Consider the following 17,108-nt stretch of genomic DNA (forward strand, 5'->3'; position numbering starts at 1 on the left):
TGAACTATGTATGGTGAGATAGCTTGCCTGAGACCTAAAATACATCTGCCAGCCACTGGAAGGTAACTTTTTTGCCTGAGACCTGAAAGATTTGGAACTAGTTGGTCACATCACAGTTGAGTTTATTGTGTCATACAACAGACAACAGAGGGCATTATATACATGTACAGACACCAGGGGCATTATATACATGTACAGACACCAGGGGCATTATATACATGTACAGACACCAGGGGCATTATATACATGTACAGACACCAGGGGCATTAGTTTATGGAGGGACATTAAAGAACACATACATACAGGATCTGAGTCTGCAGCCTGATAGTGCCAGCACATATTCAATGTCAGGCAAGGAATGTTAGACGACAATATGTTACAAAGGGACAATCTTATACATTTACATTTACATTTAAGTCATTTAGCAGACGCTCTTATCCAGAGCGACTTACAAATTACGTTATTGAAAACAGGGTTGGAGTTCATTCCATTTCAATTCCAGTCAGTTCAGAAAGTGAACCAAACTCCAATTTGAATTTTAAAAATGTCCTCATTGAAAAGCATTGGAATTGGAAATTTAGGGTGCTTCCTGAATTGAAATGGAATTGACCCCAACCCTGATTGAAAGTAATGTGGAGACAACCTGTCAGATCAATCATAACAGTCCATTCCCTTCTGAGGTCTGGGATGTGGACCTGCTAAATCGAGACGACGACCCCCTCTCTGGTCCCCGTGACTTCCTGACCAGGGCACCCAGGTTCCCCCTGAACTTCTCCCCCACGAAGGCATACAGCACTGGGTTAACAAAGCTGTGGACCAGGGCCAGGCTGTGGGTGACCTGGAGGGCCAGGTCCACCCTGTTCCTCACAGCACAGTCGAAGTGCACCAGCTTGGCCCTCATCAGGGTGTCGGCCATCACCGTCATGTGTAACGGCGTCCAGCACAGGAGGAAGGTGAACACCACGGCAATGATGACCCGCATGGCCCTGTGCTTCTGGAAGCCGCTCGTCTGCAGCAACCGGGCCACGGTGATGCTGTAGCATGCCACCATGATGACTAGTGGGAGCAGGAACCCTAGGATGTGGCGTAGGCCGCGAGTAGCGAGCCGCCAGTGGGTGGCGCTGCTGAGGTCGAAGTGCTCAGCACACCTCGTCGGACCACCGCTCTGGGGCGTGAAGGCGTCGTTGAAGAGGGCAGGGAGAGAGAGGGCGCCCCCCAGAGCCCAGATGAAGGTGCAGGCGTACCATCTGCAGGCCCTTCGGCGCCCCTGACGGGCCTTGGCTGGGCGGACGATCACCAGGTAGCGGTCGACACTGATACACACCAGGAACAGGATGCTGGTGTAGAAGCTAGCCTCCATAACCAGGCTGAGGAACTTACACAGGAAGTCACCAAAGATCCATCCGTGGAGCGTGGCAGCAGCCCAGAAGGGCAGGGTCAGAGCCAGCAGCCCGTCGGCTACAGTCAGGTGAAACAGGAAGACGTCGGATGGGGTCAGGGACTGTTGACTGAAGCCAATCACGAGCCCCACAAGTAGGTTACCAGGAACAGCCAATAGGAAGATGGCGATGTGAAGGACACACAGGAATATGACGGCACCGGGAGAAAGGGGCTGAGCAGCACAGGAGAATGTGTTAAAGTCCAGGTCAAAGGAGGTGATGTTGAAGTAATAGGAGTCGTTGGCTGAATTGTAATCATAGTCCAGGACATATGATTGTTCTAGCTCTGTTGGAGATGGGAAAACAGTAGTCAATGGGGATCTTTTTATGATATGATCACTTAGTATTATACTGTTATTCTATCTAACGCTTCCTATACAGTCAACAGATGTACATGTCTTTCTACAGATCTATCCATCACATCCTCCATCCACCCACCCAAACCCATCCATCCATCTATCCACCCACCCGCCCACCCATCCATCTATCTATCCATCCACCCACCCAAACCCTTCCGTCCATCCGTCCACCCACCCAAACCCATCCATCCACCCACCCACCCATCCATCTATCTATCCATCCACCCACCCAAACCCATCCATCCATCCAACCAACCACCCACCCAAACCCATCCATCCATCCAACCAACCACCCACCCAAACCCATCCATCCATCCAACCAACCACCCACCCAAACCCATCCATCCACCCACCCAAACGCACCCATCCATCTATCCATCCACCCACCCAAACCCTTCTGTCCGTCCACCCACCCAAACCCATCCATCATCCATCCATCCACCCACCCAAACCCATTCATCCACCCAAACCCACCCATCCATCCATCCATCAACCACCCCCAAACCCATCCATCCACCCACCCAAACCCACCCATCCATCTATCTATCCACCCACCCACCCAAACCCATCCATCCACCCATTCACCCAAACCCATCCATCCACCCACTCAAACCCATCCATCCATCCACCCACTCAAGCCCATCCATCCACCCAAACCCATCCCTTCATTCATCCAAACCCATCCATCCACCCAAACCCATCCATTCCACCCAAACCCATCCCTCATCCATCCAAACCCATCCATTCAACCCAAACTCATCCATCAATCCTCATCCATCCAAACCCATCCATTTCATCCACCCAAACTCATCCAACCATCAACAAACTCATCCAAAACTCCCATCAATCCATCCCATCCATCCACCCACTCAAACTCATCAATCCATCCACCCAAACCCATCCATTCCACCCAAACCCATCACTCATCCATCCAAACCCATCCATTCATCCACCCAAACTCATCCATCAATCCACTCAAACCCATCCATCCATCCAAACCCATCCCTTCATCAATTCATCCACCCAAACTCATCCAACCATCAACCCAAACTCATCCATTCGCCCAAACTCATCCATCAATCCATCCAAACCCATCCATCCATCCACCCACTCAAACTCATCAATCCATCCACCCAAACCCATCCATTCCACCCAAACCCATCACTCATCCATCCAAACCCATCCATTCATCCACCCAAACTCATCCATCAATCCACTCAAACCCATCCATCCATCCAAACCCATCCCTTCATCCATTCATCCACCCAAACTCTTCCATCTATCCACCCACACCCATCCAACCATCAACCCAAACTCATCCATTCGCCCAAACAATCCATCAATCCACCCAAACCATCCATCCATCCAAACCCGTTCCTTCATCCATTCATCCACCCACACTTATCCATCCATCTACCCACACACATCCATCAATCCATTCAAACTCATCCATCCATCCACCCAAACCCATCCACCCACCCATCCACTCAAGCCCATCCATCTATCCATCCACCAAAACCCATCCATCTGCCCACGCACCCTCAAACCCATCCATCCACCCAAACCTATCCATCCACCCACTCAAACCCATCCATCCACTCACCCATCCATCTATCCATCAATCCATCCACCAAAATCCATCCATCATCCAAACCCACCCATCCACCGAAACCCATCCATCTATCCACCCAAACCCATCCCGTCATCCATTCATCCATCCACCCACGCAAACCCATCCATCTACCCACCCAAACCCATCTATCCACCCATCCAAACCCATCCAGCCATCTACCAAACCTATCCACCCATCCACCGAAACCCGTCCATCCATGCAAACACATCCACCCATCCATCCACTCAAACCCATTCATCCAGCCATCCATATATCCACCCAAACCCATAAATCCACTCAAACCCATCCACCCATTCATTCATCCATCCATCCACTCAAGCCCATCCATTCATCCAAACCCAGCCCTTTATCCATCCAAACCCATCCATCCACCCAAACCCATCCCTTCATCCAGTCATCCACCTAAACTCACCCATCCATCCACCCACACCCATCTAACCATCAACCCGAACTCATCCATTCGCCCAAACTCATCCATCAATCCACCCAAACTCATCCATCCACCCAAACCATCCATCCAAACACATTCCTTCATCCATCCATCCACCCACACCCATCCATCAATCCACCCAAACTCATCCACCCAAACTCATCCATCGAACAATCCATCCAAACTCATCCATCCATCCACCCAAACCCATCCATCCACCCAGTCTCATCCATCCACCCAAACCCATCCATCCAACCAAACCCATTCATCCACCCACCCAAACCCATCCATCCATCCATCCACCTAAATCCATCCCTCCATCCGAATTTCATGAGTATTCTACAAACTGTATAGGTTCTCACCTGTCATTTTTGCAACCAGCTCTATTATAATGAAGAGGGAATTGCCACTGTTTTAAAGACATCACAGCGTGGATGGAAGTGTCAAGATATCCTGTTTAGTGACCAATATTGTGTCACTGCATGTGCGTCATTTGTCAGCCTCAAATTCTGCCTCCTCAATGATTAGAAATGAAAGTCATACACTCCACTTTTTCATTGAATTATCAAAAAGAGTTTGACAATAGTTTGGAACTTTTTAGACAGTTTCTTTTTCTGTCAGCTGTTGGTGAATCTGAGAGGACATTACTATATATATTATGGCAAGATCGAGACAGACAGAGAAAGACTAGCCTGTTGTGCTAGCTGATTAGCTGTTGTTGTCTCACCTACTGTTTTAGCTACTGTTTTAGCTAGCTCTCCCAATTCAACACCTGTGATTACTGTATGTCTCTCTCAAATGTCAATATGCCTTGTATACTGTTGTTTAGGTTAGTTATCATTGTTTTAGTTTACAATGGAGCCCCTAGTTCCACTCTTCATACCCCTGATACCTCCTTTGTCCCACCTCCCACACATGCGGTGACCTCACCCATTACAACCAGCATGTCCAGAGATACAACCTCTCTCATCATCACCCAGTGCCTGGGCTTACCTCCACTGTACCCGCACCCCACCATACCCCTGTCTGCGCATTATGCCCTGAATATATTCTACCATGCCCAGAAATCTGCTCCTTTCATTCTCTGTCCCCAACGCTCTAGGCGACCAGTTTTGATAGCCTTTAGCCGCACCCTCATATTACTCCTCCTCTGTTCCGCGGGTGATGTGGAGGTAAACCCAGGCCCTGCATGTCCCCAGGCACCCTCATTTGTTGACTTCTGTGATCGAAAAAGCCTTGGTTTCATGCATGTCAACATCAGAAGCCTCCTCCCTAAGTTTGTTTTACTCACTGCTTTAGCACACTCTGCTAACCCTGATGTCCTTGCCGTGTCTGAATCCTGGCGCAGGAAGGCCACCAAAAATTCTGAGATTTCCATACCCAACTATAACATCTTCCGTCAAGATAGAACTGCCAAAGGGGGAGGAGTTGCAGTCTACTGCAGAGATAGCCTGCAAAGTAATGTCATACTTTCCAGGTCCATCCCCAAACAGTTCGAACTACTAATCTTGAAAATGACTCTCTCCAGAAATAAGTCTCTCACTGTTGCCACCTGCTACCGACCCCCCTCAGCACCCAGCTGTGCCCTGGACACCATTTGTGAATTGATTGCCCCTCATCTAGCTTCAGAGTTTGTTCTGTTAGGTGACCTAAACTGGGATATGCTTAACACCCCGGCAGTCCTACAATCTAAGCTAGATGCCCTCAATCTCACACAAATCATCAAGGAACCCACCAGGTACAACCCTAAATCTGTAAAACAAGGGCACCCTCACAGACGTCATCCTGACCAACTGGCCCTCCAAATACACCTCAGCTGTCTTCAACCAGGATCTCAGCGATCACTGCCTCATTGTCTGTATCCGCTACGGAGCCGCAGTCAAACGACCACCCCTCATCACTGTCAAACGCTCCCTAAAACACTTCTGTGAGCAGGCCTTTCTAATCGACCTGGCCCGGGTATCCTGGAAGGACATTGACCTCATCCCGTCATTTGAGGATGCCTGGTCATTCTTTAAAAGTAACTTCCTCACCATTTTAGATAAGCATGCTCCGTTCAAAAAATGCAGAACTAAGAACAGATATAGCCCTTGGATCACACCAGACCTGTCTGCCCTCGACCAGCACAAAAACATCCTGTGGTGGACTGCAATAGCAATGAACAGTCCCCGCGATATGCAACTGTTCAGGGAAGTCAAGAACCAATACACACAGTCAGTCAGGAAAGCTAAGGCCAGCTTCTTCAGGCAGAAGTTTGCATCCTGTAGCTCCAACTCCAAAAAGTTCTGGGACACTGTGAAGTCCATGGAGAACAAGAGCACCTCCTCACAGCTGCCCACTGCACTGAGGCTAGGTAGCACGGTCACCACCGATAAATCCATGATTATCGAAAACTTCAACAAGCATTTCTCAACGGCTGGCCATGCCTTCCGCCTGGCTACTCCAACCTCGGCCAACAGCTCCCCCCCCCCCTCCCCCCCCCCCCGCAGCCGCAGCTACTCGCCCAAGCCTCTCCAGGTTCTCCTTTACCCAAATCCAGATAGCAGATGTTCTGAAAGAGCTGCAAAACCTGGACCCGTACAAATCAGCTGGGCTTGACAATCTGGACCCTCTCTTTTTGAAACTATCCACCACCATTGTCACAATCCCTATTACCAGCCTGTTCAACCTCTCTTTCATATCGTCTGAGATCCCCAAGGACTGGAAAGCTGCCGCAGTCATCCCCCTCTTCAAAGGGGGAGACACCCTGGACCCAAACTGTTACAGACCTATATCCATCCTGCCCTGCCTATCTAAGGTCTTCGAAAGCCAAGTCAACAAACAGGTCACTGACCATCTCGAATCCCACCGTACCTTCTCCGCTGTGCAATCTGGTTTCCGAGCCGGTCACGGGTGCACCTCAGCCACGCTCAAGGTACTAAACGATATCATAACCGCCATCGATAAAAGACAGTACTGTGCAGCCGTCTTCATCGACCTTGCCAAGGCTTTCGACTCGGTCAATCACCATATTCTTATCGGCAGACTCAGTAGCCTCGATTTTTCGGATGACTGCCTTGCCTGGTTCACCAATTACTTTGCAGACAGAGTTCAGTGTGTCAAATCGGAGGGCATGCTGTCCGGTCCTCTGGAAGTCTCTATGGGGGTGCCACAGGGTTCAATCCTCGGGCCGACTCTTTTCTCTGTATACATCAATGATGTTGCTCTTGCTGCGGGCGATTCCCTGATCCACCTCTACACAGACGACACCATTCTATATACTTCCGGCCCGTCCTTGGACACTGTGCTATCTAACCTGCAAACGAGCTTCAATGCCATACAACACTCCTTCCATGGCCTCCAACTGCTCTTAAACGCTAGTAAAACCAAATGCATGCTTTTCAACCGTTCGCTGCCTGCACCCGCACGCCTGACCAGCATCACCACCCTGGATGGTTCCAACCTTGAATATGTGGACATCTATAAGTACCTAGGTGTCTGGCTAGACTGTAAACTCTCCTTCCAGACTCATATCAAACATCTCCAATCGAAAATCAAATCAAGAGTCGGCTTTCTATTCCGCAACAAAGCCTCCTTCACTCACGCCGCCAAACTTACCCTAGTAAAACTGACTATCCTACCGATCCTTGACTTCGGCGATGTCATCTACAAAATTGCTTCCAACACTCTACTCAGCAAATTGGATGCAGTTTATCACAGTGCCATCCGTTTTGTCACTAAAGCACCTTATACCACCCACCACTGCGACTTGTACGCTCTAGTCGGCTGGCTCTCGCTACATATTCGTCGCCAGACCCACTGGCTCCAGGTCATCTACAAGTCCATGCTAGGTAAAGCTCCGCCTTATCTCAGTTCACTGGTCACGATGGCAACATCCATCCGTAGCACGCGCTCCAGCAGGTGTATCTCACTGATCATCCCTAAAGCAAACACCTCATTTGGCCGCCTTTCGTTCCAGTTCTCTGCTGCCTGTGACTGGAACAAATTGCAAAAATCGCTGAAGTTGGAGACTTTTATCTCCCTCACCAACTTCAAACATCTGCTATCTGAGCAGCTAACCGATCGCCGTAGCTGTACATAGTCTATCGGGAAATAGCCCACCCATTTTTACCTACCTCATCCCCATACTGTTTTTATTTATTTACTTTTCTGCTCTTTTGCACACCAATATCTCTACCTGTACATGACCATCTGATCATTTATCACTCCAGTGTTAATCTGCAAAATTGTAATTATTCGCCTACCTCCTCATGCCTTTTGCACACAATGTATATAGACTCACCTTTTTTTCTTCTTCCTATTGTGTTATTGACTTGTTAATTGTTTACTCCATGTGTAACTCTGTTGTCTGCTCACACTGCTATGCTTTATCTTGGCCAGATCGCAGTTGCAAATGAGAACTTGTTCTCAACTAGCCTACCTGGTTAAATAAAGGTGAAATAAAAAATGTAATAAATAACTTCTGATGCCGTTGTTTTGGTTGAGACATCTTCACTTAAAGATATCCTCTAGTGATTTTGAACTTTTACTGTTTTTAAAGCAATATCCCAAGAATAATTACAGTCAAATACACACACTGAAGGGTACAAAAATATGCTTTGAGCAATATAGTGTTTTATAGGCAAAACTGCAAACGTCAAGCTGTAGGGCATTCAAGGAGTTGGTCTGATGAGAACATGTTATGCCATCCTCATGACATGTGACATGCCTGGACCACCTATTGAGGTGTGCCTTTTGTTAAGTAAATCAGGTGTTAAATGAGTGTAACAGCTCTCGTCGAAAGGAGTGGACCAAAGCACTGGATGCTCCGGACCGCGGATCATCACTGGAGGCTTCGGGCCATGGATCATCACTGGAGGCTTCGGGCCATGGATCATCACTGGAGGCTTCGGGCCATGGATCATCACTGGAGGCTTCGGGCCATGGATCATCACTGGAGGCTTCGTATGTGGAGCCGGAACAGGTCTCACCAGACTGAGGAGTCGTTCTGGAAGTCTGGTACGTGGAGCTGCCACAATGCGTCCTGGCTGGATACCCACTTTAGCTCATTGAGTGTGGACAGCTGGCACAGGACGCACTGGGTTGTGCTGGCGAACTGGGGATACCGTGTGTAGAGCTGGCGCAGGATATCCTGGACTGAAGAGACGCACCGGAGACCAGGAGCCCTGCTAAATGCCCACTCTAGCACGGCAACTGCGGGCAGCTGGAACAGAGCGCACAGGGCTGTGAATGCTCACTGGAGACACCCTGCGCATCATCACATAACACGGTGCCTACAAGGTGCCTGACCGGTCACACGCTCCTCACGGTAAGCACAGGGAGTTTGCTCAGGTCTAAACCCTGACTCCACCAATCTCCCCATGTGCCCCCTCCCCCCCCAAAAATGTTTTGAGCTGCCTCTCGGGCTTCCATCAATTGCTTAACTCCTCGTATCGTCGCCGTTCCTCACTCGCTGCCTCCGCCTGCTTCCATGGCAGGGTCTTGTCCCCTGCCATTACCTCCTCCCAGGTCCAGGATGTCCTCCACTCCCTTTTCTCCCGGACCCAGGAACCCTGCTCCTCCTTGCCACACTACTTGATCCTTTGGTGGTGGGATCTTCTGTAACGGCTCTCGTCGAAAGGAGTGGACCAAAGCGCAGTGTGGAAAGTGTTCATGATACTTTATACAAAAACACTCAAACAAAAATAACAAACGCGAAAACAAAAGTGCACAGTTCTGTCAGGTACAGACACTAAACAGAAAACACAAAACCCAAAAGGAAAATGACAACTTATAAGTGATCCCCAATCAGAGTCAACGATAGACTACTCCCTCTGATTGGGAACCACACACGGCCAAAAACAAAGAAATAGAAAACATAGACTTTCCCATCCGAGTCACACCCTGACCTAACCAAACATAGAGAATAAAAAGGATCAATAAGGTCAGCAACCCCGGCTATGATCCATAGCTAGTCAGCTTGACCTAACATGTCACGCCCTGATCTGTTTCAGCTGTCCTTGTGCTTGTCTACCTTTGCCCCTCCCTGTATTACTGAACTCTGCCTGTCCCTGAGCCTGCCTGCTGTCCTGTACCTTTGCTCTTACTAATAATGATTATCGACCCCTGCCTGCCTTGACCTGTCGTTCGCCTGCCCCTGTTGTTACATTAAACATTGTTACTTCACACAGTCTGCACTTGGGTCTTTCCTTGATACATGACGTAACCAAACAAAATATTCAACGGAGAACATTTCAACTACTGCCTAAACAAGTACCATTGGCTGCGAACTACCACCTGTTCAGAGAAAACTCCCCCCAACCACAAAGAAGCAATAAATGTGGGCATTCACACACACAAACACACAGACGATCACAAATAAACAAAACATTGAGTTTGTCAGTAAGTGATATCTATTCTTAACTTGTCAAGAAGACATCCAAGATGGCGTAGCAGTCAGACGTCTTTGTCCTTTGTCTTGTCGTGTACCATATGTATATATCTTTTTATACCTTTTTCTTCGCATATCTTTTTTCTATTTTTCTAAACCTCAACTTCAACATACTCTCCTGCAACCCTCCTCACCCAATGTGGTGTGAATCTGTTTTCTCTGTAGTATTTTTATTTACCTCAGAACCGGGATCCCCCAACAGAAACTAGCCAGCTCACTAGCTACTAGCTAGTAGTCAGCTAACCACTTCTAGCGGTCATCAGCTAACCTTTAGCTCGGAAAGCTCTCGCCAGTATGTACAACTCGACTCAAACCAGAGCATACCGGACCTATTTTCTCTCCATATCCCCAGATTCCTACCGCAAGCGCTGAATCTTTTCACCTGGATCATCGCAGCTAGCTAGCTGCAATCCGAGTGACTACTCCTGGCTAACGTCTGTCCCAAAGCAAGCACCAATTAGCCTGGAGCTAGCCCATGCTAGGCCCATTCTCCCGGCTATCTGAAGAGGCCCATCAGCCACTCCTGGGCTACAATACCCGGACCCCTTCTACTGCCGGTACGGGACACGGAACCCCGCCGATCCTCCATGACTGTACTACCGACGTAACCTGCTCGAGGGGGTACTCAACTGGTCCCTATGCCGCGAAGTCCCCTGAATACCCATCTGCTAGCCTGCTAGCCGCGGCCCGCTAGCTGTCTAGAGCATATTGGACTGTTAGCTGAATAGATCCATCGGTCAATTTCTTGGGCCACTATAGCTATTTTGCTAATTGGCCTAGGTCCTCTCTGCTACTCGGAACCCTACTAATCCATCACGACTGATCTATCAACGTCACACGGAGGCTAAAACAGACTTTCCTCTGTCGCGACGTCCCTCTAAGGCTCTTCTGCTAGCTTGCTAGCCCCGGCCTGCTAGCAGTCTGAATCGTCATGTCTCTCGGCTACGCATGCCTCTCCCTAATATTAATATCCCTTGTCCATTTCTGTCCTGGTTAGTGATTATTGTCTTATTTCACTGTAGAGCCTCAAGCCCTGCTCAATATGCCTTAACCAACCATTTAGTTCCACCTCCCACATATGCAGTGACATCACCTGGTTTAAACGTCTCTAGAGACAATATCTCTCTCATCATTACTCAATGCCTAGCTTTAGCACCAATGTACTCACATCCTACCATAGCTTTGTCTGCACATTATGCCTTGAATCTATTCTATCTCGCCCAGAAACCTGCTCCTTTTACTCTCTGTTCTGAATATACTAGACGACCAGTTCTTATAGCCTTTAGCCGTACCCTTATCTTACTCCTCCTCTGGTGATGTAGCGGTTAATCCAGGCCATGCAGTGCCTAGCTCCACTCTCATTCCCCAGGTGGTCTCATTTGTTGACTTCTGTAACCGTTAAATCCTTGGTTTCATGCATGTTAACATTAGAAGCCTCCCCTGAAGTTTGTTTTATTCACTGCTTTAGCACACTCTGCCAACCCGGAAGTCCTAGCCGTGTCTGAATCCTGGCTTAGGAAGACCACCAAAAAACAGAAATGTCCATCCCTAACTATAACCTTTTCTGCCAAGATAGAACTGCCAAAGGGGGCGATGTTGCTATGTACTGCAGAAATAGCCTGCAGAGTTCAGTCTTATTATCCAGGTCTGTACCCAAACAATTTGAGCATTCACTTTTAAAAATCCACCTTTCCAGAAACAAGTCTCTCACCGTTGCCGCTTGCTATGGATCACCTTCTGCCCCCAACTGTGCCCTGGACACCATATGTGTTTTGATTGCCCCCATATATCTTAAGAGCTCGTGCTGCTAGGTGACCTAAACTGGGACATGCTTAACACCCCAGCAATCCTACAATCTAAGCTTGATGCCCTCAATCTCACACAAATGATCAATGAACCCACCAGGTACAACCCCAAATCCGTAAACACTGGCACCCCCATAGATATCATCCTAACCAACTTGCCCTCTAAATACACCTCTGCTGTTTTCAACAAAGATCTCAGCTATCGCTGCCTCAGTGCCTGCATCCGTAATGAGTCTGCAGTCAAATGACCATCCCTCATCACTGTCAAACGCTCCCTAAAACACTTCAGCAAGCATTCCTTTCTAATCGACCTGGCCAGGATATTGACCTCATCCCGTCAGTAAAGGATGCCTGGTTATTCTTTAAAAGTGCCTTCCTCACCATCTTAAATAAGCATGCACCATTCAAAAAAATAGAACCAGGAACAGATATAGCCCTTGGTTCTCTCCAGACCTGACTGCCCTTGACCAGCACAAAAACATCCTGTGGTGTTCTGCATTAGCATCGAATAGCCCCAGTGATATGCAACTTTTCAGGGAAGTTAGGAACCAATATACACAGGCAGTTCTGGGACACTGTAAAGTCCATGGACACTGTCACCACCAATAAATCCACTATAATTGAGAATTTCAATAAGCATTTTTCTACGGCTGGCCATGCTTTCCACCTGGCTACCCCTACCCTGATCAACAGCCCTGCACTCCCCACAGCAACTCGTCCAAGCCTCCCCCATTTCTCTTTCACCCAAAACGAGATAGCAGATGTTCTGAAAGAGTTGCAAAATCTGGACCCCTACAAATCAGCCGAGCTAGACAATCTGGACACTCTCTTTCTAAAATGATTTGCCGAAATTGTTGCAACCCCTATTACTAGCCTCTTCTATATAGTCTGAGATTCCTAAAGATTGGAAAGCTACCGCGGTCATCCCCCTCTTCAGAGGGGGAGACACTCTAGAGCCAAACTGCTACAGACCTATATCTATCCTACCCTGCCTTTCTAAGGTCTTTGAAAGCCAAGTTAACAAACAGATTACCGACCATTTCGAATCCCACCGTACCTTCTCCGCTATGCAATCTGGTTTCTGAGCTGGTCATGGGTGCACCTCAGCCACACTCAAGGTCCTAAACGATATCATAACCGCCATCGCTAAAAGGCAATACTGTGCAGCCGTATTCATTGACCTGGCCAAGGCTTTCGACTCTGTCAATCATCACATTCTTATCAGCAGACTCAACAGCCTTGGTTTCTCAAATGATTGCCTCGCCTGGTTCACCAACTATTTATCTGATAGAGTTCAGTGTGTTAAATCGGAGGGCCTGTTGTCCTGACCTCTGGCAGTCTCTATGGGGGTTAGGGTCTCTGATCCACCTCTATGCAGATGACAGCATTCTGTATACTTCTGGCCCTTCTTTAGACACTGTGTTAACAAACCTCCAGATGAGCTTCAATGCCATACAACACTCCTTCTGCGGCCTCCAACTGCTCTTAAATGCAAGCAAAACTAAATGCATGCTTTTCAACCGATCGCTGCCCCCACCTGCTCGCCCGTCCAGCATCACTACTCTGGACGGTTCTGACTTAGAATATGTGGACACCTACAAATACCTAGGTGTCTGCTTAGACTGTAATCTCTTCTTCCAGATTCACATTAAGCATCTCCAATCCAAAATTAAATCTAGAATCAGCTTCCTATTTTGCAACAGAGCCTCCTTCACTCATGCTGCCATACATACCCTCATAAAACTGACTATCCTACCGATCCTTGACTTCGGCGATGTCATTTACAACACTCTACTCAACAAATTGGATGCAGTCTATCACAGTGCCATCCATGTTGTCACCAAAGCCCCATATACTACCCACCACTGTGACCTGTATGCTCTCGTTGGCTGGCCCTCGCCAAACCCACAGGCTCCAGGTCATCTACAAGTCTCTGCTAGGCCCCGCCTTATCTCAGCTCACTTGTCACCATAGCAGCACCCACCCGTAGCACGCGCTCCAGCAGCTATATCTCACTGGTCACCCCCAAAGCCAAGGCAGCCGCCTTTCCTTCCAGTTCTCTGCTGCCAAAGACTGGGACGAACCACAAAATCACTGAAGCTGGAGACTCATATCTCCCTCACTAGCTTTAAGCACCAGCTGTCAGAGCAGCTCATAGATCACTGCATCTGTACATAGCCCATCTGTAAATTGCCCATCCAACTACCTCATCCACATACTGTATTTATTTATTTATTTATCCTTTGCACCCCAGTATCTCTACTTGCACATTCATCGTCTGCACATCTACCATTCCAGTGATTAATTGCTAAATTATAATTACTTCGCCACCATGGCCTATTTATTGCCTTGCCTCCCTTATCCTGCCTCATTTTCACACACTGTATATAGACTGTTTCTACTGTATTATTGACTGTATGTTTGTTTATTCGAAGTGTGTTGTTGTGTGTCGAACTGCTTTGCTTTATCTTGGCCAGGTCACAGTTGTAAATGAGAACTTCTTCTCAACTAGCCTAGCTGGTTAAATTAAGGTGGAATTTAAAAAAGATAGAAAAGAGAACAATGGTAATCTTGGGTAGAGCTGCCGTGGGATGAGAGGGTCTACATGTCTGTCATTAACATCCCTGTGACCTACAATACACCATGTCTAGGTCCTGTCCACGGTGTCACTTACATGATATGCTCAAATTGCATGCATGTCAATTACTGTCATATTGCAGAAGACACTGGGGTCTTTGGTCAGTGTTGCAAGCTCTTTGTACAGGGAAGGAAGTGAGGTAAGATGCCTTACAACATTATGCTTTTCAGGCCCGTCAAGTGTTAAGCTTCTTAGAATGTGGAAATATTTTGTTCTCAAGCAATGAACTCAGAATCCCTACATGCTATACGTTTTCCATCAATGTGTGTAGCAACGGTCATCAAAATTGTTACAAAGTAAAAAATACAATTCTGATCAATTTAACTGTTGGACAATGGATGAAGATACTCCAAACTTTTTCCAAAATGTTTTAAATCCATCAGATATTAACTGAATTATAGCACATAAAACTTTGTACTGGCACAGACAAGTAATGAATTGAGTTGAGGCATTTTGGTAGAAATTCAGGTATTCAATTAATTGACAATTAATTGACAAATGTAACTTTTCTTATGATGCACTCTGTCACGGATCCCTCTGATTAGTATCTGTATAAGTGTACCCTTTGGTTTCCATTGGGCTGTCGATTATTGTTACAATGTCCGTTGGTGCGTGTGAGGACCTGTGCTGTGTGTTTTGGGATTTCGTGCCCTTGTGGATTGCACAGATGCTTGCACAGATGGATTGCTGAAATATAAGTTGAATTATGGGCTACAGGAAGCTCAAATAGCAGGTGATTGATTACACTAACCCACCTCCCATTCTGGAATTATTGCATGACCAGAACTAGTAATTGGTAGTTGTCACTCCTGGCAAGGCCCCACCCCCCTTTGCTAAACAATCATGTTGCAATGTCTGAAGTACCCGCTCATGTGTATTTTATCAGCAGGCCTATGGTGTCATGAGTCTTCTCAGGTACCCCCTGTGGATTGGCCAAGTACCCCCAGGGAACCTAGTACCCCTGGTTGGGAACCACTGCTCTAATTTATATAAACAAATAGCAATTCAACAATTTGCAAGAAATTAACTATTTTGATGGAAATCACAAATGTCTTCCTGCTAAATTGAACAATAACAAGCTAGCAGGAGGACATTTGCAGATGAACTATGCTCCTCAAGGAGTAAAAGAGTGTTTGATGTCCACCGAGATAGTGAATTTCTGCATATTGTTTAATTGCTATTAGTTTATCTAAAGCATAAGCGATAAGTGGGGGTCGGGCCCCCCAGGCCATTAGGGGGCCCAACCCCCCTAAATATGTACTTATTTTTTATATGGAACTCAGTCTCAACTTACTGTTGAGTTAGAATAGTAGAATACACAAAGTGTTGGAAATTTGGTTGTGCATCAGCAATTTTTCTCATGTTATGACAGTCACTAAATTAGCCATGACAGCTAAAAATATTTTGATTGGTAAGTAAGTATAATATAAAATTGTAGTAATCATGGCCCGGGGGCCCTGACCTCCAGGGGGCTCCAATTGATTTTGAGGTATCATTAACATGGCATAAGTCATTGCAAAATGTGTATAATTTCAGGAAATTAGCATTAAAACATTTCTGTCCACCCCATAGAAAAATAGGTAGAATTGCAGGTGTCAGGGTTTACCAGAATTGGACCCAGAAGCAGACCAGGACAAGGTGAGTATTTATTAATCAATGAGAACGTGGAGGTAGATAGTTCCGGGTGGAGGAGCGGGCAGCGGAGGTGGATTGATGGGAGTGGATAGGCAGATCCAATGGATAACAACACACTGGCGACGAGCAGACAGGGATGGGGTATGGGTTCTGGGTGGAGGAGCGGGCAGCGGAGGTGGATCCAATGGATAACAACACACTGGCGACGAGCAGACAGGGATGGGGTATGGGTTCTGGGTGGAGGAGCGGGCAGCGGAGGAGGTGGTTCCAATGGATAACAACACACTGGCGACGAGCAGAGGGATGGGGTATGGGTTCTGGGTGGAGGAGTGGGCAGCCGAGGTGGATCCAATGGATAACACACTGGCGACGAGCAGACAGGGATGGGGTATGGGTTCCGGGTGGAGGAGCGGGCAGCGGAGGTGGATTGATGGGAGTGGATAGGCAGATCCAATGGATAACAACACACTGGCGACGAGCAGACAGGGATGGGGTATGGGTTCTGGGTGGAGGAGCGGGCAGCGGGGGAGGTGGTTCCAATGGATAACAACACACTGGCGACGAGCAGACAGGGATGGGGTATGGGTTCTGGGTGGAGGAGCAAGCAGCCGAGGTGGATCCAATGGATAACACACTGGCGACGAGCAGACAGGGATGGGGTATGGGTTCTGTCTCTATCAGTTTTGCACATTGAGAGACTGAAATGTTTTCCCATTCCTCCTTGCAAAACAGCTCGAGC

At 47.7% G+C, this 17,108-nt stretch overlaps 1 protein-coding gene across 1 annotated transcript; it reads right to left on the reverse strand.

Annotated features, from left to right (window-relative positions):
* Positions 1 to 203: 203 nt before the first annotated feature.
* LOC124008056 (C-X-C chemokine receptor type 1-like) lies at positions 204 to 4,230 on the reverse strand. The gene is made up of 2 exons (XM_046318960.1): positions 4,224 to 4,230; positions 204 to 1,725 (listed from the first exon to the last, which is right to left on the reverse strand). The coding sequence occupies exons 1-2, from the start codon at positions 4,228 to 4,230 to the stop codon at positions 656 to 658; spliced, it is 1,077 nt and encodes a 358-aa protein (XP_046174916.1). The 3' UTR covers positions 204 to 655.
* Positions 4,231 to 17,108: the final 12,878 nt, after the last annotated feature.

This window comes from Oncorhynchus gorbuscha, linkage group LG21, assembly GCF_021184085.1.
Source record: "Oncorhynchus gorbuscha isolate QuinsamMale2020 ecotype Even-year linkage group LG21, OgorEven_v1.0, whole genome shotgun sequence".
Lineage (NCBI taxonomy): Eukaryota > Metazoa > Chordata > Actinopteri > Salmoniformes > Salmonidae > Oncorhynchus > Oncorhynchus gorbuscha.